The sequence below is a fragment of the Centropristis striata genome, chromosome 18, assembly GCF_030273125.1.
Source record: "Centropristis striata isolate RG_2023a ecotype Rhode Island chromosome 18, C.striata_1.0, whole genome shotgun sequence".
Classification (NCBI taxonomy): Eukaryota; Metazoa; Chordata; class Actinopteri; order Perciformes; family Serranidae; genus Centropristis; species Centropristis striata.
This window is the reverse complement of record NC_081534.1, coordinates 22,473,797-22,498,450: the sequence shown is the minus strand read 5'-3', so window position 1 is coordinate 22,498,450 and position 24,654 is coordinate 22,473,797. Positions and strand designations below refer to the sequence as shown.

At 37.1% G+C, this 24,654-nt stretch overlaps 1 protein-coding gene across 7 annotated transcripts in view; it reads left to right on the top strand.

Moving 5' to 3' along the window:
- The window catches only part of gphnb (gephyrin b), a 135,972-nt gene extending 114,614 nt beyond the window's left edge, over positions 1–21,358 (top strand). For 5 of the 7 annotated variants that reach the window (XM_059355764.1, XM_059355768.1, XM_059355766.1 and 2 more), the window contains 13 exons: positions 1,167–1,304; positions 4,910–5,002; positions 8,083–8,138; positions 8,751–8,870; positions 10,039–10,097; positions 10,426–10,579; positions 12,494–12,615; positions 13,048–13,135; positions 14,051–14,124; positions 14,977–15,044; positions 15,169–15,272; positions 16,640–16,736; positions 20,050–21,358. In XM_059355764.1, the coding sequence (XP_059211747.1) occupies positions 1,167–1,304; positions 4,910–5,002; positions 8,083–8,138; positions 8,751–8,870; positions 10,039–10,097; positions 10,426–10,579; positions 12,494–12,615; positions 13,048–13,135; positions 14,051–14,124; positions 14,977–15,044; positions 15,169–15,272; positions 16,640–16,736; positions 20,050–20,183 (1,307 nt within the window). In that variant the 3' untranslated portion in view covers positions 20,184–21,358. The remainder of the gene's footprint in view (positions 1–1,166; positions 1,305–4,909; positions 5,003–8,082; positions 8,139–8,750; positions 8,871–10,038; positions 10,098–10,425; positions 10,580–12,493; positions 12,616–13,047; positions 13,136–14,050; positions 14,125–14,976; positions 15,045–15,168; positions 15,273–16,639; positions 16,737–20,049) is intronic. The other 2 variants (XM_059355765.1, XM_059355763.1) reach the window with 1 other exon arrangement.
- Positions 21,359–24,654: the final 3,296 nt, after the last annotated feature.

Below are 24,654 nucleotides of genomic sequence, written 5' to 3'. Positions count from 1 at the left end.
CTCTAGCCAGTGCATACAAATATATTTGTTTATATTTGTGCTTTTTTATGCCAGTATCTGAACTCTGTGTGTAAATGTATGAACTCTTTAGTGTCCTCAAAGACTACAAGGGCTCATGCTAGAAACCCTACCCTGTGATCCCTTTAAATAAATAAAAGAAATAGGACACACAAACTGCCAGGGATGGTGAAAAATGATGATTCATACATTTAAGGGATTTTTAGTAGTATAGATGCAAACTGAAGTGCATATATCATAAAATATAGTGCGGGTTAAATGGACTGCACTTTTATGGAAGAATGATGACTCTATTGACTTTTTATTTTTGCTTTTGGAAAAAAAACTGTCTCTGGAGGTCCGAAAGGATCTGAATATATTTGCCATTATTGACTCATTGCAGATATTTTTCAATTTTGTCACATATATATGTTGGGCGATACGTAACAACAGGCTACAGTACAGAAAATGTTTTTTTTAGCTAATTTAGAAGCAATTTGGACAAAACAATTTCAGGTGATCCGTATCCAAAGTGTTTTTTTATATTGTGTTTTGAACTTAAAATATCAACTTTTTTGAAAAGCTCAAATATTAATATCCACCCAAAATATGTGAGGCTTTGGGGATACCTTTCTTGTTATCTTAATAACAATATATAGCATATAGCATGTAGGGTAGTGAGGTGACAACGAAGCTTCGTGAACCATTTTCTTTATTTTCTGAGCCCTCTAGATGGCGCTCTTTGTTCAACAAAGGGCTGAAAACACCCTCTATTACCATTGCTAGAGCCTTTTTTTTTAAAGCCAAGACCGCCATCTAGTGGGGTCAAAAAATAAAGCAAATGGTTCACGAAGCTTCGTTGTCACTTCACTAATTATGAGTATAGCATGTTTTCTGGCATATCAATGAATAAATAGTCTTTTTTGTATATTTTATTTATAAATGTGCGCAACAAACGGAAGCAGCGTCCAAATTATGTAAAAATTGCAGTTCGGCTGCTGATTTTTCAACTCTGCAATAGAAATAATATATAAAATATGTACAATTAACATTTTTATATGATTTTGAGAATACATATTATCAGATCGCCCAACACTACACTGTACTAATGGTTTATTGTGTTGACAATATTTGGTGAGCAGTGTTTGTAACGCCACGTGTCTTTCCAGGTCACAGTGCAGTGGACATCACCAAGGTGGCCCGGAGGCACCGCATGTCCCCCTTCCCCCTCACCTCCATGGACAAGGCCTTCATCACTGTGCTGGAGATGACCGCCGTCCTGGGCACTGAGATCATCAACTACAGAGGTGAGGGGGAGCAGAAACCCTGCAGATCCCGCACTCTTCTTCACACCCACTTAAATGTCCGTTAATGTGTGAATCTTGCCGCTTGACATCTCCAGTTTACCTTCCCATTACGTGCTGACATCAGGCCCCTCGGCATGCTGGGAGGTTGAGGTGTCACACCTTTCAGATGATGTAACTTGAGCTCACTAAGTTCACATGACAGCGTTTAGACTCTCTCTGTCCATGACTGGACACATCGCTGAGTCAGCAGTCTGCGTCTGCATGCCACTGTGTCACTCACACACACAATCAGATACACACACACACACACACACACATATATATATTTGGCTACGAGGACACACACACAACAAACAAACCTTTACTATTGATTCATGTGTCATTTACATTTACTGTTTCCTAAGATAGAAAACATCCAATACGGGCCCTTTTTGATGTCTCTTTCATGTGTTTTTATGTTGAGAAACGGAGCAGAGAAGGAGTCACTTTAAAGTTGCTGTATTCAATATTCATACATATACTGTATGTGAATGGGTCACACTAGCGTTAGGCAAATTTCCTGTTTTGTTTGTCTGTGCAAGCTTAAATTGGTTTGATTTTATGCAAACCAGCTGACCTGGCAATTGTCATTATGAAAATTTAAGGCAAATTAAATAGCAAATAAAACGGATGTATAGACCGATTATTTGTAAACACTGACACACTGACAATACGCGCTTATGCCAGTTGCAAAAATAAACAGACCATCAATCAGAACACTTATCACAAAGAAAACTAGCTGGAAAAAAAATACTTTTTTCTCTATTTCACTGTAGAAAGAAGAAGTTTACATCAGCTTTTTGCGTTTATGACCCGTAACTGTACTGTTTCGGTTCATCAAGCTTAAAAAGTGAAATAGAAACAAATTCAGAATTACGTAAATATATATAGCCTGTGCAGTCACATGATGAAAATGCAGGTTATGTTTTTTTAAACTAAACTTTAAAGATTTAACTGCATATTCTTAGTGCATCGGCGCAGCTGTATTTGCTTCTATGCACTTGCATGTCTAAACAGACATGTACAGATACAAACATATACAGAGTAGTTGGTTGAGCACCCCTGGGTGTACTCAGCCTTCTGGCAGAGTGTCCTCAGCGCCAGCGGAGGGTGACACAGAGCTGGGCTGAGGGCCAGAGGGGAAAACACACACTCTTAAATTCATCTCTGAAGACGGGGGAAATGAAGATTGGGGGCAATAACACCCTGCGGCACACATAACGTCTCGATCAATGATGGTAGAAGGAACACTCTCTCTTTTCCCAGGTGTAAAGTGATGTTTCATGTTCTTGGAGCGGGGAGGGAATTGCAGGATTTGCAGGAGCACAGCTGGGAGGAGGACAGCGGGGTGAGGAGGAGAGGAAGATGGGATATGAGAGATGAAATATTTAGAGAGACAACAGCTGGAGCAGATCCCCTGCTGGATTTAGAGGAACCTGCATGTGTGTGTGTGTTTGTGTTTATGTGTGTGTGGGTGTATATGCTGTATTTCTGCATATAATTACTTAAGAAGTATAAGGATCTATCACTCATTTTGTCTTCATAATGGTGTGATTTATATATTAACTCCTAACTGTTGTTTTTCCTAACATTTAAAGAATAGTAATCTCTTGTATGCATGTCTGTGCACTCATGAATGGTACCAGGAACAAGCCCACAACAGACTCACTAAAAGAGACGCATACCCACGTGAAAAGATACAAAAATGACTACAGAGAAACATAAAACGAGTACAAAAAGATGTAAAAAGACTATAAAGAGATGCACAACAGCTGCAATGAGGAAAAGAGACTAACAATTATTAAAATAAGCAAAATGACCACAAAGTGAAAAAAAAGACCAAAAACAGCAAAACCATTGCAAAGAGACACAAAACAACTACAAAAACACAACTACGAAGGGACTCAAAATCACCACAAAGAAACTCAGGAAGACTGTAAATAAGCAAAGCAACCACATAGACACACAAAACAACTACAATGACACACAAAATAACTACAATAAGACTTACTACAAAGAGACATAAAATGACCACAAAGAAATGCAAAACAGTTGCAAAGACATATATAAAAACTATATAAATAAGCAAAACAACTACAAAGACACCCAAAACAACTACAAAGAGATACAAAATAACTACAAAAAGACACAAAACAGCTGCAAAGAAATGTAGAAAGACTGTAAATAAGCAAAACAACCACATTTAGAAATAAAAGCACTACAAAGACACATAAAACAAGTACAAAGCTACTACAAAGAGACATAGAATAACGACAAATAAATTCAAAACAGCTAAAAAGGGACACAAAACAACCACATAGACACACAAGACAACAAACACGTGAACTCATGAACAGAAACAGGAACAAAAAACCCACAATCAGACTCAAAACAACTTCAAAAAGTGTTACAAAGTGAGAAAAATCAGCAAAGTTCCAAAAATGTCAAAATATTCCCTTAATTTCCATCTATGTATATACAAGAATATGGACACAGACAATGTATGTTTAGAGCGTGCATGTGTGTATGTCTATATCACACTTCTACTGTCTTTTTAAAGATTTCGGCTCGTTTGTAGCAGCAGCAGATTATTTGGATGAATGATGTCACAGTGCCCCTTGATTTAATGAGCGTTATGTAACTGTTTTAAAACCTGGACTTACTGTAAGTGATGTTTCGCAAAGCATCACATCAAACACATATTTCAGCTTCGGCAACAACCTCTGTTCTATTTTTATTCACAACTCGGCTTCAACACATGGTCTTAACAAGCTGTTTGAATAGCAGCTTGGATCGAAGAAGGGGCTTGTGAAAACACACCAGAATATCTCAGATGAAATGCTGTCGACTTAAAAAAAGATGTAAGGGTCGGACACGTCCAACAGGCACGTGTGTCTTCTTCTTCTCAGATGCATTATTTACAGCCTGCTCGTTATTACTGTCATCAAGTAAGCTGATGCATGTGTGTGGGAGCATGCATATTATTTCCCTTCAACTCATTGATATCAAAGCTTAGATCTTCATATTAACACCCACATAATCATAGCATAAAGGCTCTGAGAAATGCTATATATAGCCACACAGCAGCTTAAGGTATTTTTAGTGGCAGGATTTTTCTCCTCCACCCACTCTGCCTCTGTCTTTTTCCATCTTTCTTTCCTTCCCTCACTCTCTCTGAGCTATTGTCTGTGTGCACAATCTCTGTTCTTCCTACATGAGTGTTTTTAAGTTGTCTGGCTGGTGGAAAGTGCTTCAAGAAATGTGGATAGCGACACTTGCAAGCCTCCACTTGTTGTATCAGGAAAGGAGTGTGTGTCCGTGTGTTCTGGTCAGGTGGTGAGTCACACGGAGAGATCCTGATGCGCCATGTCACACTCTGTCTCTCTTTTATAAAAACACACACTCACACACACATATATATATATATATATACACACCTCCGGCGCATATGCCTCTCTGTATCTTCCTCTGAATCAGATTCACTGTCTCCTCTTTCTCTCATCAGATGTCTCTCTTTCTCCTCCTCTCCTCCTCCTCACACCCGTGTTCTTCCTCTTCTCCCACAGATGGGATGGGTCGAGTCCTGGCTCAGGACGTTTATGCCAAAGACAACCTGCCACCCTTCCCTGCCTCTGTCAAGGATGGTTATGCTGTGAGAGGTAAGTACCGTATATTATGGCAGGTGAATTGAAAGACGTGGAATTGTTTTTTTTGGCCTGGGAGTCCCCTTTAGCTGAAATAATCTGGATGAGAAGCAAAGTGTGGATGTTAAGAGCTGTGAAACAACCGTTTACATATTCAAAGTAATACTCAGGCCTAAAAAGGGCAGTGGCCTAGAGGTTAGGAATCAGGCTTGTAACCGGAGGGTGGTCAGTTCAAATCCCAGGACTGTCAGGTCAAGGACTAAAGTCCCCTTGAGCAAGGCATCTAACCCCCCACACAGCTCCAAAATGCAGCTACCCACTGCTCCTTGCATGGTGTGTTCAATTGTGTGTAAAAAAGGATGGTTTGAATGGATAGTTTAAATTTCTCCATTGTGGGATTAATAAAGTCATTAATAAAAAACATGAAACTGTAAAAGAAATAAGCAGGACTGTCCAGGTTAGGGTTATTATAGTAAACAAAAATTAAAACTAAAAAGAAAATAAGCAATAAAAAAATATTGTAACTGAACAAATCTGAAACTCCCTAAAACTTATTTTTTAAAGGAATATATCTTTATATTTTATTATTTTTAAAAGAAAATATATTAAAGAAAAACATATTAAAAAGAAAAATTAAACAGTTTTTAAAAATGTAGTTTTTTACTTTCTTCTTACTTTAATTCTAAGAACATTAGAAGAATATGATACAATAAAATAAATAAAGTTTAATATTACAAAAGACATTACAAGACACAATTTTAAAAAGTATGTTTAATATGGAAATGTTGGCCTCTGAAAAGTATGTCCATCTGTATGCACTCAGTACTTGGTTGGGGCTATTTGACTTGAACTACTGGAAATGGACTTTTCCATGATACTCTAATGTATTGAGATGCACCTGTACTTCTGAGACATTATACACTAATAAATCCTAAATATGTGCTTTTTGTATTAGCACAGTGTAATTTCTTGTGTTTTCTTTAGAGGAAGTTACAGATAAAGTTGAAACACTAACCAGGCCAGTGTGTCTTTCTGTATGTACCAATGACCTGATTGTCCCAGTTAGAGATGAAAAGGACACTGGAGCAGTGGAGAACTGCCTCAGGAGCTCTGTAAGGGCTCTGTGTGCCAGGGTGGACTGAAGGCTCTGCATTGTGGGACATGTAGTGGGGGGCTGTCCATAGCTGCCAGGTGGAGACAAGTGCCAAGTGATATGGGGTTTACCTTTGTCCTGAGGTTCCTGTCCCACAGCTGCACTCCTTACAACAGCTTTCTAGGTGAGATCCAGGCAGAGTTTGTTGACTTGTTTTGGTCAAGAAAGGGCTCTGTTAACCTGGAGAGCAGGGTGGCAGCTTGTTTGCTCCAGGCGGCTCAAAAACTCTCACATGTAACATCTGCTGTTGGCTCTCGCTGATGGAGGAGGAGGAGCAGAACACCACAGGTCTCCCTGGATTTTATGCATCTGTCCTGAGGGCCTGGCGTCTGCCGAGGCGTACATGTGCAGATTTTAGAGATTTTAGTGCTGAGACTGTGGGTGTGGAAGGAGCCAATAACCTATCGCTTTCTCCGGTGATTTTTTTTTTGCTCTTTTACCAACTTGCAACCCCCCAAAATCTGAATAAATTAGTCTTGGTGAAGCGGCTGGATCTGAGGGTTGGAAATGGTGGAAAAAAATGCCATATTTCCATTGTGTCAACAAACTAAAATACAACAGATGTTTGTTGTCATCCAGTGGGGTTTTTCAAGCGCCGCAGAAGGAAAAGAGTGGCAGACTTTCGTTTTATTAACCAGCAGGGAAGCTTTTAATCCTTCAGTTAAGATTACATGTTAAACCATGAAATTAAACTCACAAAGTTTTCCACTCACCAAGGACACTTTGCAATGTCAAAGAGTATTTTAAAGTTTGAATTATGTTGTGAATATCTTGTGAAGGGCCTCATTCTAACAGTGTGTTTGGTCTGTTAAAAAGCAGAAAAATAAGGGTGTGTACTCTATTATGCTCTATGGCTCAATATGAGACACTACAAAAGGATTGTGTTTTCATTCACAGATCAGTTTTAAAATGTTGGGCTATTTTGCTTCCATAATATGTCTTTTAGTGGAAAGAAAACATCTAAAATACACATTTAGGTGATTTTTTTTTTTTACTACACTTTGTCTATTTGTGTCCGTAGATATCTTCAAAAGTTAGCATTCAATAATGTCTCATGTGCATATTTTGAAAAGCTTGTCATAAAAAATGTCATGGTGTAAGTGGTCAACTGTGAATGTTTCGTGGGGATATTTATTGTTAAACATTTTACCCTTTTTACCTGTAGTGTCTTGCAAAATGTGTTGAATTGTATAATGAATATCTTTAAAAATCTCAAATCTCAAATCTCCACTTCAGTAGCACTTAAATATACCAAACCTTTAGATTTTATTCATATGTATATTCTAAAGGTAATTATAGAGGGGTTTTGTTTATATATCATTCATAATCTGATTTGCAGAACATTGTTTCCTAAAACATGGCTAATTTGATTTATTTTCAGTTTTTTATGGTTGTTTACAGTATTTTCTCAGTAAAAACCTTTGACTCTAATATGTCACCAAAATGAAACAAGAATTTCAAACCTGTCAATCTAATGTCCAGATTTCTGTAATGTATGCAGCTTAGCACATATTTTATAAGATATTGCATTATTTGCATATTAAAATCTTACATTTCAGAAAACCTGCAACACAAAAAATAACTGTCAAGTGAGGAAGTTTCACAGTGACATAGTGATTTCTATTAGTTAAGCCTATTCACCTGTAGTGGCTTTAGTAATAGTGAAAGTGATGGTTTCTGCACAGATCAGGGTGGAGGGCAGGATTTTGTGCAGAAGAAGAGGATTCTGTGAAAACACTGTTTTTGAGATGTTTAATTAGAGAACATCACATGTCGATGTCTCTCTCTTTCCTTCTCTTCCTGTTTGTTCCCTCTGTAGCCCACTGAAACAAAATGACTCAACTAAATGACACACTCCTACACACACACACACACACACACACACACACACATTTTCAGCTGCACACATGTGTAATGCTATTAAATCTTTCTTTTATTTCAGCGGCTGACGGCCCAGGCGACCGCTTCATCATCGGAGAGTCCCAAGCTGGAGAGCAGGTCGGCGCCCACGTCCACACTTTAGACACACATGTTTTACTCTAACTCACAAAAAGACACACACACACCCACACACACAACCTGTATATGAAAATAAAGTACTTCACTTTTGTCCTTCACCTCACGCCTTGACCAGCTGTAATTGCTCACCAGTGTGTTCCCTTAGCAGGTGATGAAAAGCCCTTCGCCCCAAAGCAGGGCGAGAAAGTCAAAGTGCTGCCAAACTATAAAACAGATTAGACCTCTGAGACAAGAGCAGGCTACTGACAATTATCGACTACCTCGACCTCTCGTCTTGAACAAAATAAGCACACATGCAAACATGCCCCCTTATATCATTCACAAGGCTTTTGTATTATTTTACATGCAGATTTGTTGTGTTTTTGCCTTAATTTGATCCAGGTTTGGGGGTTAAAGCTGAGATGCTTTTTAGGGGTAGTACATGTCTGTTTAGTAGCTTCTGCAGTAGTATTAAGTCTTTCATTCCACATTATTCTATTTTACCAAAGGGTGAAATTCGCCATTGCAAATTCTTCATATTTCGATAGGACAGAATATACGGCAAAAGTTCAAGGATAAACCATGACACCATTTTTCCGTGTCTCTGTGCAGCCCACCCACACAGTGATGCCTGGCCAGGTGATGAGGGTGACGACGGGCGCCCCTATCCCGTGCGGGGCCGATGCTGTCGTCCAGGTCGAAGACACCGAGCTGCTCCGCGAGTCTGAAGACGTAAGTCTGACCTTTGGTCTGTTACCAGGAACTGTTGTCAGCTTAACCCAACCACAATTTAACCCACGTGTATATATTACCTTTATACATGTATTATCTATGTATAGTCTATACCAACAACATGGTAACTGAAAAGTAGTCATGTTTCCATCAATTAATTTCTACGCAGATTTTTAAGTTTTGCATGAGAAAAGCTTGATGGAAACACCGAAATTTGATACAACTTTCAAAAAATGTGCGTACAAGTTTTTATTCTTGCTTGAGGTGTTTTTGTCTTTTTCGAAAAATATCTAATGCCCTGAACTGGAGATGGAAACGCTTTTTCCAAATAAGTTCTGACATAGCGAACATTTAACTCACATGACTGATCAGCTGTTTCCACTCTGCTGGAAGACTGAAGACTTCTCTCCATTTTCTGTCCAAAGTTGTCGGATTAGCAACCTCTTTTTTGTTGTTTTTTCTCTTTCACACAATCTCTATCGTAACTTTATTACCGGTTGGCTTCCTTGCGGTGTGTTGATAATGGTGATATTTATTTGGCTTATCCAGAAACATCCAATTTCCCTCGAAAAAAACCCAGCAACACCCATGGTTTTACAGTGAGGAGATGGAAGGGACCAAACCGTGACAAAGATAGCGCTACGCTAATTCACCGCCGTTAGCGTCGTATTGCTGACCCTGGTAAACCCGAGGCTAACCTACATGGTTAAAATTATATACGGATGAAAGATAAGAAGTTAGACTCACTTCATCACTTATATTAGTAGGTAATGTGAAATTTTTATAGAATATTAGCCAAAAGCCGGCTGACTCGGGATACAATGATGCCACCTCTTCTACTGTTTTCTGATGAATTAGTTTGCAGCAATACATTACACTGCCATCTTCTGACAAAAGTATGTTTATGCAGCTTTGTTTGTTCATTTGAAACCAGTTGATGAAAACATCCCTATTTAGCATTTTCTTTAATGCAAATTTCAAAATTTCGTTTCAAATTTGCTTCGACTTAAATCGAAACACGGTTAATGATTGTGGTTATTTTAAATCTCACTGGGAGTATGTTTAACCCACAGATGATTTGAAAACACGATATATTTTGTTCAAGTGTAGTCCCAGAAAAACTGTGTCTGTTTTATTTGATGGATCTGACAGCTGGTTTGTGTTTCAGGGCACAGAGGAGCTGGAGGTACGAATCCTCGTACAGGCTCGCCCAGGGCAGGACATCAGGTGAGTGTTATTGTGTTGGTTGCTTTTAAAGCTGGGGTAGGCACATTTTTGGCATCAGGTCAAAATGCCATAATAGCCTTTCAACATATTGTAATTATAATAACATGAAAGAAAACTAGATTGTCACATGGCTACATATATGAGTCAGACAGACATGGATGCAAACTGCTGAAATGGTAATACTTAAAATAGGTTAAATATCTCTATCAGAGTGTTTATTTATGCTGCATTTGTGGTTCTCATTTTAACTGCAGTGTATTTTGCAGCATTCTTCCCTTTCTCTCTGTTTTTTTCCCTCTGAACCACCGCCTCTGCTGTCTCACCACAGGCCCATCGGTCATGACATTAAGCGCGGGGAGTGTGTGCTTGCAAAGGGCACCCACATGGGCCCGTCTGAGATCGGTCTCCTGGCCACTGTGGGAGTCACAGAGGTGGAGGTCCAGAAATTCCCTGTGGTGGCCGTCATGTCCACAGGAAATGAGGTAAGAAAAACTTTAAAAAGTTGTATTGTCATTTGGAAACTTAAGCCACTCATGCAGGTTCAGCCTCAGCTACAACAACAACGAGCCGTTTCCTCTGACAGCATTCATATTTACGCACAATCAACATTGTTTGCTCTGACTGCGGACACCAGAACATCATCCAGAGCTGAGCGCGCACTCAGCCGTTTCACGTGTGCTGTCAGTTGTGAAGAATGCGTTTATCTGTGACCAGGTGGTTTCTTTTAAACACCAGGATCATGTTTGTGCATTTTCTGTGTGACTGATGTGCAGTTTAAATTTCATGGGGTGTGTAACCTTCATGGAGATCCTCAGTAGACTCAATAGATACCCATAACACCTTGTTCTTTATGCTGTGCAGATATGTCTGAATTGTGTAAGTCAGACGTGAGTCACCTACTTCATGGCCACGTTCCAAACCTATCAAGTGCTATATTGTCCTCATCTCCCCTCCTGTGAACCAGTCTGATTAAATAGAGGATTTGTCCTCTCGTTTTTACACATTCTACCTGAAGCAATGTCAATTTGACCATCTAGATTTTGGTACATTCTCAGTACTAATGCTACAGATGTAGAAAAACTGAAATATCAGTGCAGAGCCAGTGTTTACAACTGAATGTTATAAGTATGTATGTCTGCACAGTAATGGTCATCTGTGTTGTTGCTTTTTTTAATAATTGTGGCAATAAGCAGAAGAAACAGCTTGTATAGTTCTATTATAAACAAGTCTAAACAAAGTATATGATAGTGTTTAATCAATGCAAGTTTGCATTTTTTGGGTAGTGTGTTACAGAAATAGTTAATGTGTCTATGATGTGAATATTCTGAATGCTAGTAGTTATTATGTATTTGTCCCTTTTAAGACAAACAAGTAATAATATGCTTAAAGATATTATTAACCCCTCATCCATCACTTGCACATCTCAAGGATCAAATTCTATTCTATTAAATGTATCAATCCAAAGTGAGGATGCGTGTCTCATGGAGACGTTTAACATGCAGTAAATAAGTTCAAAACACACATACAGAGGGATTTTTTGTCTGATTAATGACAGCTGTCTACGCCTCACTTAACACGACGGAAGACAGAGTCTGTTTGGATTGCACGATGGAACGTATAAGCGCCGATCATGTCTCATGTTTGAAAACAGGCACACTATGAGAATGTAGAAGTAATCCACTCACTCACTCACTCAGTCACTCACATACAGACCCGTGTGTAGGGCTGACCTCTGTTGGTCAGCCAAAAATTAAGGGAGATCAAAAGGTATGATTGAAAATAGAAGATATACACTATGCCAATAGACATTACACAATGTTGCAGTTATTCATGCATCGACAAGACCCGCAAATATTATATTACACCGTATTTTTAATGAATCATTTAGTCTATTAAATGAAACAAAAATAGCAAAAAAAGTGCATCTCAAGTACCAATAAGTTCCCAGAGCCCAAGTTGATGTCCTCAATGTGCTTTTTTTTCTCAATAGTTAATCTGTTAATCAATTAATAACTTCAGCATTATCTAAAAACCCAAGCAACACCAAATGATCACTTGAAACTTCAGACAGTCTTCTTTACTTCACTCAGTCACCTTAAGATATTGTATATCTTCATACAGAGTACAATTTCTGGCAATCACTGACCCATTTTTCAGAGCCAAACCCATTTGGTACCAAGAGTGCGCTAAAAATAGTAATAATATGAGTAATCAAAGGATGTTTGCCAACAAGGGTCCCGTCTTCCAGCTGAATCATTATTTCTATACCCACCAGACCTCCTGCCACCTGAAGCGATGCAGGGAATATTTTCTGGATGATGTAAAAGTTTATTTACGTCAACTAATGAAAGGATGCCTATTGAATGTAAAAGGAGTGTTTCTGATGTTTCATTCAGCTGCTGAACCCAGAAGATGACCTCCATCCTGGGAAGATCAGGGACAGCAACCGCTCCACCCTGCTGGCCACTATTCAGGAGCACGGCTACCCCACCATCAATCTGGGCATCGTGGGAGACAAGTACGTATTTATGTTTAATACATGTTACACCTCACGTTCATAATTGTTTTTGTGTTGGGTTTTTTTGTTTTTTTTCTTCTTTCCTTTTTCTTCTCTTTCTTTTCCTCAATTAAACAATTCATTGAATAGGCAAACAATTAAACATGAATAATATCTTATTCACTCATTTATTTATTTATTTATTTATTCTTTTGGCACTGCCTCTTGTAAAAATGCATAAATGTGGCAGGATGAATTGAATATGTGATGAAGCTGTTAATATTTGTAATTTCATAACCTGCAATGAAGTTATAAAAAAAAAAATACATTTTACACCTCCAAGATAACGCTCATCATCCACCTATACTCCCTATTTTCATTTCCCTCCGTTATTTCCTCTCCTTAGTGAGTTAACTTGTGTGTGTGTTTTGTGTGTTTTTGTGTGCCTCACAGCCCCGATGACCTTCTCAACGCTCTGAATGAAGGCATCAGCCGTGCTGATGTCATCATCACCTCAGGAGGAGTGTCCATGGGAGAGAAGGTATCATAGCACAACACTAAGATCACTCATCCAACAGTGGCATTGTCTTTCACTGACACCTTGTGGTGAAGGGAGGGAACAGCAGCCTTTATTTTAGAGCAAATGATAAAACACCAAAGTCACAGATTTTACTTTTATGGGCCGTTTGAGTCAATATCAGTACACTATCATCTTATTTTTTAATCACTTTTTATTGTTTGGATGTATCTTTATTGAAAGGTTTTCTCATAATTCTCCTTTAATTGTTAGGTTTATTTTTATCCTCAAAGCACTATATTTTATTCTTGACATTGAGAATAAAGGACAGTGTAATCAGCCATTATTGTTAAGTTTTAGATGTTTCACCTTCCTTTACTTTTCCTTATACTCGCCAATTTATTCGAACAGTATTGTCTATTTTATTTAGGGCTGCAACTAATAATTATTACCACTAATGATTAATCTGTCGATTATTTTCTTGTTTGATCTTTTGGTCTGTAACATGTGAGTAAAATATTTTTTTAAATGTCCATTATCAGTTCAGAACCCAAAGATATTCAGTTTCATTTGTTACTAAACACGCAAAAAAATAAGAAATCTCCATATTTGAGACCATTATTGTATGAGAAATTACCTAAACAATACATAACTTATAAAAATAGTTATTACAATCAAATAATCAATTACTCAACTAATTCTTACAGGTCTGACTTTATGTATGATAGAAATATACTGTTATTACTATAATATACTATTATTATTAACTTCTCTGATTGATATAGTAGTATTAATGCAGCATCAACATATTTCATCTTAAAGTACTGAATTTTATTTTGTGATCTAGGTGATTCTCTTTATCTCCAGTTTTCTCACATATACAAATTTTTGCTCATTTAAGCTTGTTAAATGTTTTTGATTGTTATGTCTGTTTTTTAGGACTACCTTAAGCAGGTGCTGGATATTGATCTTCATGCTCAGATCCATTTTGGTCGTGTTTTCATGAAACCAGGGTAAGAAAATGGCTCACTCCTCCTTCCTTCTAATACACTGTGAGAAATGTAAGAAAGTGAGATGTAATAAACAATATATATTGACCTTGAATTTATCCATCTTTCCAAACCTTTCAAACAGCTCTGTTTATGTAGGGAGAAAAATCAATATAATAGTAGTTGCAAAATATGTTGACTGTTGCCATAATAAATGTTTGTGATTGATTAAGTTTGTAAAAGAATGGGTGTTAAAAGTATATTTCATACCTTATATAAAACGTATAGCTTTTACAATTATGTAACTTGAACATTTATTCCAATAAAGCTTATTTGAGTTTGATTAAATTGAATTAAACATGTGCAAAGATTGTTTCGTTTTTAGTTTAACCCTCCTCTTATGTTGCGGATCAAATTGACCCATTTCAAAGTTTAAAAATCTAAAAAATAAAATAGTCAAAAGTATTTTTTCATAAAAACAAAAAAATAAAAACTGTAAAATAAAATTTTGAAAAAAATCAATGTAATTTAAAACCATTGTATTTTTTATGTAGATCTTTCCAATGTGAATAAAAAAGTTTCAACATGCATTTTTTTTAAATGAAAAACAAGTGAATTATCCTCATTGAACTATGATCTTTGAGAGGTTAGGAACACGATTGCACTAAATATTGATTGAGATGGTTAGTAATGGAGTTATTAATGATATATAAACATGTTTATTGGGATTATTTTAGTTTCTAACACTTTTGGATCATTATACTGTACATACCTCAGGTTATTGCTGTTCCTGAAAAAACGAACATATCAGAAGGGTTAAATGCATAAAACTAATACAAAGTGTAAATATGCTGAAGTTCTGTTTTCCTTTTGCAGTCTCCCAACAACATTTGCCACCTTGGACATGGACGGTGCTCGCAAACTAATCTTTGCCCTCCCAGGTAGTGTGTGAAGTTGAGAGAAAGAGTGATTCACTCCGCTGTTTTTGAAGAGGTGTTACTCATATATTTCTCTCCCTCTTTTCTCTCGTGGCTGTCCCCTCTCTGTCCGTCCGTCCCTCCGTCCTAGGAAACCCCGTGTCCGCCGTTGTCACCTGTAATCTTTTTGTCATCCCTGCCTTGAGGAAGATGCAGGGCATTTTGGACCCTAGGCCCACCATCATCAAAGCGAGGGTAGGATGCACAGGGCCACCAGGGAAGCCTGACTCTCTGGCCACGACACACAAAGTCAAAGTTCTTCATCTGTTCAGGCACTGGTGGACACGAGAAGTGTTTTGTTTGATTATAATCCGACACAAGGTCTCCACTGAGGTCAACAAAATTCAGAAAAGACCGGTCCCTGTTTGCACAAGGATCCTCCTCTGCACGTATGTGAAAACTTGAGCGTAGATGCAACAAACTGCAACAAAGAGGAAACATAAAACATGGATGCATTAGTTATGTTTGAACTTAAGTTTCAGGGTGAATCATTGCAGTCCATTGCATCTTAACTCATGATTTAATACTATTTTCATCATCCGCTGGCTTGATACATATTTATGACCACCATGTTTTGCTTTGACTTGGCAGAGGAACCAATCACGGCCCACACTGACCTGAAGGCCTGCTCCCCGCTCATGAATATTCACGACCGTAGAGCAAGAAAAATCATAATAATATCACTCAACAGCTGCAGCTTATGTCCCCAACTAGCCTCAGCAAGTGAGAGGTCTGGTCCCCTGCCATCATGGGTGCTATCCAGAGAGCAATGCTACATCATTTGGTGTTATAAAGCAGTTAGAAATCAACTTGAATGCATTACTGCCACTTAGTGGTGGGACCGATGGCCTGGAAGCACAGATGTAGCCAGATAATTTCCCTCAGCAGATGGCATCGGGTCAAATAGTAATCTGGGAAAACCTTAACCTGTGCCAAGAAAGTTGGAAGAGTTTCCACTGCTTTCTGTTCGCCTTTATAAAGAATTTATAAAGTTACAAAAGTATTTGGCAGAATTAGGGTAGGCAGATAGCCTTTTACCCAAGTTAATTATGTTTTGGTGATGGTCCAGATCTGGGATTTTTGCCATTAGAAGTTTTTTTTTTAGCCACAACTACTGTGCTGCGTTCAAGTGCTAGAGGGAAAGTTTGGTATCCAGGACTTCCTAAACTATGGCGGGAAATCAATTCTTGAGGACACATGCTAAACAAACATGAGAGTCCAGAGCTTTGTAGGGATTTCTGGCACAACTTTGCCTTCTTCCAAGGTGCATAAAGGAGCGAAAAAAAACAGTCTGAAGAGGCCAAAACTTCAGTAAAACTAGTGCAATCAATCGTGTTTCAGCTTGTGCAGCCTTCATCAGAGTCATGAATCTAAAGGTTTACTGGTCACGTGGCAGACAAAGAAAACGTTTTTTTAGGCTCCAGAATAGTGGTGTTGCATTAAGAGACAATAAAAAGAGCCAGGCTTCAAGAAAATCGTCTGAAAGCCAGTTTAGTGTGTTTCTACACCATCGACTTATCGACAAACACTGTTATAATTTGCCTTGTATGTTTTTCCTCTAGTTGTCTTGCGATGTGAAGCTGGACCCTCGCCCTGAATACCACCGCTGCATTCTGACATGGCATCACCAGGAGCCTCTGCCGTGGGCACAGAGCACAGGTACCAGAATCACAGCCGGTCCCTACACTCTCCGAAATAATGTGCTGAATTTGTACCTTTAGGGGTACAATGGCTTGTCACTGGGGCAGTACCTCAAAGGGACAGCTGCTCTACCCTTGACAATGGCTTAGGAGGTTGAATAATTAAACATATCAGGAATAGGTATACAGCAGGAGTCCATTTCTCTCCCTCAAGGTACAGTCTGCGTTATTGTACCCCCAAGGGCTAATTATTGGCCCTCAACTAACTATGTGTGCATTTTTGAGGGCCAAAAAGGTTCATACAGCATTCAAATGTTTCCAAATCAATGTCAAGGGTACAACAACTGGAGGGTACTGCCCCAGTGACAAGCTGCTGTACCCCTAAAGGTATAAACTCAGCACATTATTTCTAAGACATGCTGAGAAGGATTAAATTATTAATTTAGGCTCAGACTGTTGTGGTTGACGGCTTAAATTGTCAATTTATCACTTCCCATCAAGCAAGGCATCCAAGTTTCAGCAAGACGGAATCATTTTGAGATATGTAAAGTTTTTCTAGCCTTCAAGTTCAGAAAATAGTCAACATAAAGTGCTGGTGGAATGAGCCTGAAATCCTGGGGCTTGTTAAGCCCTTACAAAATGTAGCAAAACATTAGTTATTTAAACTGAAACAGTTGTGGGTTTGACACTGTTGTCGAAGCAAGCACGCCACCTTATTCATATAGTGGGTTTGCATACATTGCTGATCAGGTAACACGCCTGACACACACCCCAAATGATTGAAAACTTACCATAAAGGCTGTTGCATACGGTTTCATATCATTTTTACGCAGCAAAACAGTGTACACAGTTTTCAGATTTAATTGAGTTCACATTTTTGCACTTCTGCTTTCCCTTGTCTCAAAGTTTTTGTTTTTTCAGCAATATTTTTTATTGAACTTTTATATATATATCACTTATACAGATACAGGTGCATCTCAATAAATTAGAATATCATAGAAGTTTTATTTATGTCAGTAATTCAATTCAAAAAGTGGATATAACATAGATCCATTACACACAAAATTAAACATTTCATGTCTTAATTTATTTAATTTCTTCTCATTATATTGATTATGGCTTACAATTAATGAAGACCTAAAATTCAGTGTCTCAAAAAACATGAAAATGACAAAAGACCAATTTTAAAAAGTATGTTTAATATGGAAATATTGGCCTCTGAAAAGTATGTCCATCTATATGACTCAATACTTGGTTGGGGCTATTTGACTGAAACTACTGGAAATGGACTTTTCCATGATATTCTAATGTATCGAGATGCACCTGTAGACAACAATCAAAACAATAACCAACGATAACATATCCATAAAATAAACAGTCGCAACAAGAAACTGCACATACATCACACATTAAAACAAATTAAATAGACTAAATAAAACACAAACACTCAACTTCATACGTCAACACAGCAGTTTCAAGTTAATTTTGCTTTTTAAGAAACTCTAATAAAGGTTTTAAAACAGTCTTAAACTCTACAGTCCTTCCCCTGGTTATGTAAGTCAGATTTTCCAACACAATACAAGATGCCATCTCCTTTATCCCCACAAGTATCAAGGTCACATCCATTTTTTTCCCAAAACAGAGCGATCATCCTCCTGGCCTGCAGGATTCCAAAGTCAATTAAAGTTGACTTTTTAGGATTGACAATAAAGTTTTTGGGATATTTACCAAGTTTACATATTTTTGCCTGGAGATGTACCTTCCCTTGTCTCAAAGTTGATGTTTTTTGTGTTTTGTTAGTTGCCTATTATAAGATCTGTGGTTACATATATAAGCTTAAAAGTGTTTTTGTTCTACAACATTAAATACCTCAGTTAATATCCACTAGTGAATATTTTTACGATTCATTTGTTAGAATGATCTTACTGAACAAAACGTGTGAATATCACAAACTTTTATTTGCCACATAATCCAATTGAAAAAAAAACATATTGACTTTTTGTCAAGGGGAACCAGGGCAACATTGACTTCCAGGTTTGCCTACAAAAATGTGTCACCCCTGCAACTCTATAAACACACTGACTCACTGAAGGAGGCATTATCTAGCCAGGTCCCTCTGTCCTATTCTTGTGAACGAGATATCTCAGAAACACATGGAGGGTTTTAATAACCATGTGGAAGCAAGGATGAACTTAGGGTCAACAGTCAAAGTCACTGAGACCTAGCTTCCTTCTCATTCTCGTGAACGTGATATTTTAGGAACACCTTGAGGGAATTTATTCAAATTTGGCACAAACTTCTACTTAGACTCAAAGATGAACTGATTAGATTTTTTAAGTCACAAAGGCTTCACAAAATACATTTTTAGCAGTAACTGAAGAACTATTACGTTTGGATAAAAATGGTGAAGCGATGGCATTTTATATTCAAAAGGTCAAAGGTCAACTTCACTGTGATATCATAATAATGTGGAAAAAAATAGGCATTCAACTGTTTAGACCATCCACTGTCAAAAAAAAAGTTGGCATCTTCCACTGCAGTCCCATAAAGGCACTGTGCAAATGCATTGTGGTAATAAATGCCTCAGAAATTTCTTACAGTTAAACAAATAAAAATCAGGTTATTTTATTGGGCAGCAAAGATGAGAAGCACATCTAAAGGAGAAGACAGTAAAAAAAAAAAAGAGTAGATTAAATATTTTTATTTATTTCTATTGATTGACTTTTTTTATTTTATTTAAAAAAATATATTATTTACATTTTAATTACATTTTTATTTTTATATTTCTATATATATTTATCTCATATTTTTGCTCTTTTAATTCCCTCTTAAATTCAATTGTTTTAACTTTGTATTGTCTTGTTTTAACTTGTCTGTGCAGCACCTTGAATGGACCTTTATATATACAGGTGCATCTAAATAAATTAGAATATCATAGAAAAGTTTATTTATGTCAGTAATTAAATTCAAAAAGTGGAAATAACATTATATGGATCCATTACACACAGAATGAGACATTTCATGTCTTAATTTTCTTTAATTTCTTCTAATTATAATGATTATGGCTTACATTTAATGAAGACCTAAAATTCAGTGTTTAAAAATGTTTTATTACAAAAGACCAATTTTAAAAAGTATGTTTAATATGGAAATGTTGGCCTCTGAAAAGTATGTCCATCTATATGACTCAATACTTTGTTGGGGCTATTTGACTTGAACTACTGGAAATGGACTTTTCCATGATATTCTAATGTATTGAGATGCACCTGTATAAAACAAGCCTTACAAATAAAAGTAGAAAACTAAAGTATTCTGTCGTGTCTCTGCTGCAGGGAACCAGGTGAGCAGCAGGCTGATGAGCATGCGCAGTGCTAACGGGCTCCTGATGCTACCTCCGAAAACAGAGCAATACGTGGAGCTGCACAAGGGCGAGGTGGTTGACGTCATGGTCATCGGCCGGCTATGATGTCACTACAGAGGGACGGAGCGTCGGCGTCATATAGCGAAGGGATGGAATGGGTGGTTCACGGTGCATGTCCACATATCATTGACTATTCTGTAATATGCAACGGCACAGCTAGTTTTTATTGATTTGGATAACGTTGAGGTATAGTCAACATCTTGATCACAACCTAGATACATATGAAAAAATTAATTTAAAAAGATTATAGTATTTCAAACAAAGAAAATATAACTTTTAATGAAAAAATCTAATTATAAAAAGAGATTTATTCTGTAATATATTATTATGATTATTCTTATTATTATTATCATTATTCTTCTTATTATCATTATTATATTAAGGCAACTTCGTTCCTTTCATTGCAATTGCTTTGTGTGTTCAATGCTAGACCTTATCTATAGCAGTAGCATTTTAATAGACAGCTGTAGGTGCCTGCCAGGACAAAAAAAGAAAATTATTATTTTCTCATCTTTAGTGGAAAAAAATAATCTGTTTTTTGAAAATGAAGAAAACATTGAGGAAGACTCCAGATTTCCCACGGTGCTCAGCTAAAAGGAAGAGGGGGCACATCAAGACCACTTCCTCTTTAGAGCGCCCATCAAGGTGACATTTCTGTTTTTCTCTCATTAGTATGCATCATAATGGCTTCACAAAGAGCTTTGCTTGTTGTTTATCTTGTGAGTCTTGTTTATGTGCGCAGTGCCAAATGCCTGGGCAGGGAAGAGGTGATGTTGGGATGGGGAGGTGGGGGGGCACACCCCAGTCTGCCCAGACCCTGAAGCTTCCTTATATTCACGGTGACCGGGTGTAAACTCTGCCCCAAACCCCCCCAGGGGCGAGCTTAACCTGGGAAAAATAATCTTTTATTTGATCAACTATTTAAGAATAAAAAAAGAAAGAAAAGAAACAGCTTCTTTAAGTGCTGACAGCCTTTTTAACCAACTTCACAAAAAATGTACAGAAAAAAAATAAGAACCATATTGTACAGATATATGTGACCAGCACTCCTAAGGAAATTATTAAGCAATGAGGAGACATTGAACAACGCTGTACTATAACATTTTCTGTAATGATATGAAACTGATGAAAGAGACTAAGATAATAAAAATCCTTGATCATTATGTAAAAAAAGTTCTTGTTGGGTTTCCTTTTTTAATAAAATATATCTAAAGAAAAAATAGTGATTTTCTTCTTTGATGCTAAAAGTTTAGTAGGTGGTAGCCTGGAGGTAAGAGAAGTGCATGAATTTTGAATGAATGAGTGTCTTCGAATACTGGTGAAGTACAAACAGCATGTCCGCCCTCCTTGGTTTCCCACAATGCAGCAAAAGTGTCCTCTGCAGAGCCTTTCCAGTGGAGAAAATGTAATGCAGTGCCCTATAGGGGTCCTTCCAGTGAAGATAGAGGTGATGTAGAGCCTTGTCCTTTTAGTGGAAAAAGCACAATGAAGTGAAGAACTATGTCACCGTCTCCATTTTTGTCTTAAACTCCTCATGTTGTGTCCTTAAACACGCCTAAACCATGGTGAAACCTGCCAATAGCTCCTCACAGCAAGCTGATTGATTGAATAACTGTTCGGAGACACAAAAGCATTGAAGCCTGATACATAAGATGGATTTACGATCTTGTGCTCCCACGATTCTCATGTGTTCTTGCAAAAATATTGTGAGAATTCAGCTACCATGCACAGTGGTAATCTAGGTAATCTGGGGTTATCTAAAAATTGCTATTGCTAAGAATGCTATATTTAGTACAGATTTCCCAATACACTGTAAAAAATAATCTGTTTAATTTACGGTAATATACCAGCAGCTGTGGTTGCCAGAACTTCATCGCAAAAATTACAGTGAGTGGGTTGTCTACTGTAAATTTAAATGTAAATATCATATATTTTAGGCTAATTTTGTCCTTGTGACAATACTATATATAAAACTCTGTGTTTTCTACAGTTTTTCAAAAGTTTTGTACTATTCCTTGATTTACGATAATTAAAAGCGTCTTCTACGGTGATATGCATTTTTTAAATTTTACGTCCTATTTTTCATGCAATTTGACAGTGTTTTATCGTAATTTTTACAGTGTACATGCAATTCTTTCTGCATGCTGGTGCCCCTAACAGCCACCATGTGAACTGGTGCCCTTTTTATTTTCACACGACCTGAGTTCACCACTGATGCCAGCAATGAAGGTTTTTTGAGATATACTCAGCAAAAATCCCTCCTTAGCATTGGTGGAAAGTAACTGAAGAACTGTATTCATTACACTTTGGGGGTACTTGTGTACTTTATTTCATTCAACTTGATATGTTTTGCTGTCTACACTTTGGTAGGAAATATGATACTTTTTACTCTTCTTAATTTGTGTGGTAGCTGTTACACATTTTCAGATATACATTTTTAAAGATTAAATCAGTGGTTCTCAAAAAAGCAGCATCTAATTTAGGACTCTTGACATGTTTCAGATCATTCTGTCTGTGAGTTGTTAACAGTTCCACCTTCCCCATCTTCTAAAATACCTAAATTGTTCAATTTAAGTAAATGTTAAAGGCCCAAAGAGGTACGTGAGGTAAAAGTGTGAATGAATATGCATATGTTCAGCAGAATTTTGCCTTTTCTTCTTCCTCTTCCTATCAATCATCTCCCGACCCCTCAGATTCATCTGGTGGCCCCTAGATCTAGATCCACTAAACTACTCTACAATATAAACAAACATAAAAAAGTACCAAAGAATAGCCTCATCTTAACCATCTGTAAAGGTTACTTCCACATTCATGTATCAATATTAAAGTTCTAATAATGCCATAACATAAATAACAATATATCAGTCACAGGAGGCATTGATTTCTGTAGAATAGTTCTAACTTTTAATATTTAAGTGCCTTTTTGCAGATAATAGTTTTACTCGTACTTCATCCACCACTGCTTCTTAGACGGACAAAGAAAAAAAAAAGAATTTGAATGAAGCGCTGCAAAGCAAAGGGGATTTTAACTGTCTCTCTCTTTCTAGCAAGGTAAGTATTTAAGAATCGGGAACTGGCAGGAGAGCGCCTAATGAGGAAAAGAGGTTAAGCACAGAGGTGTCAGAAAGGATTAACCTAATAGAAAATACAGCAGGAAAAAGGCAGCTTCAGGCCTTAGTGTGGATATTTCTGAGGCTGCGTGTGATTATTCTGTTCTGCTCTGCGAGGTGAAATGACAGTAGATCCCATTAGTTGGTGGTGATTAATAGTGCGGTGACAAGAACTTAAATTAAATTCATCTATGTGAAAGTGTGGAATGTAAGGAGATCAGTGTGAAGATTATTGTAAAATATAATGGCAAATTCTTCATACCATCATGTCCGATAAGTGTATGTTTTTTTATTGGAGGCAGTGGTGGAATGTAACTAAGTACATGTACTCAAATACTGTACATAATAACAATTTTGAGGTATTTGTACTTTACTTGAGTCTTTTATGTAACTTTATACTTCTACTCCACTACATTTTAGAGGCAAATATTGTACTTCTTACTCCACTACACCTAGCTTACAGCTTTAGTTACTTTTCAGGTCGAGATTTAAGATAAATAAACATGTAACATTTAAAATGATTAGACATTATTTTAAATTAAACCTTATAACATTATATTAAGACGTTAAAATGAGACCTACCTTGAGACATTTAAAACGCTGCTTAAATGCATCTATAATAATAATTCTGTATTATATTTGGAATATATATATAACAATCTGTGTGGGTCCATTCTGCATAATGAGTGATTTTACTTTTGATACTTTAAGCATATTTTGGTCTGATACTTTTGCACTTTTACTTAAATACGTTTTGGATACAGGACTTTTACTTGTAGTGGTGTCATCCTGCAAAATGGTATGGTATTTATTTATTTAAGTAAGAGATCTGAATAGTTTTTCCACCACTGACCTTTACAAGCTGCAACAATAAAGTGACATATTCACCCTCTGGGGTCTATGATCGTGCCGTCCTGATCAGATCATGTGACGTTTAACAAAAAAACTAGGATACATGGAGCGCTGCTATCAACTTCTCTCCACATTACAGACTTGAAACTTTCTCCCATTTTTTTGTTTGACATTTCTAGGTAAAGTAAAACCAAAGATATGTTTGTTTTAATTTGATGGTACAGAAATATTTGAGCGTCGGTGTAGCACTCTGTGTAATTTTGCACAAAGTTTGTTTTCGAGTTGCAGCTAACAAGGAAAAAAACGCCTGTTTTATTATATTTAAAGATTAAAAAAAAGAAAAAGGAAATAATTAAAAACACTCATTAAAAAACATATAATACAAATCTTACTGAAGTAGAATTAGTCTAAATATACACAAAGAACCAAAAATTATTCAGAATAGCCCATTTCAGAATAATATTATTATTGGACTATAGGGTTTGGTGCATTAATGTGTCACTTTATTGTTGCAGCTGGTAAAGGTCAGTGGTGGAAAAAGTATTCAGATCTCT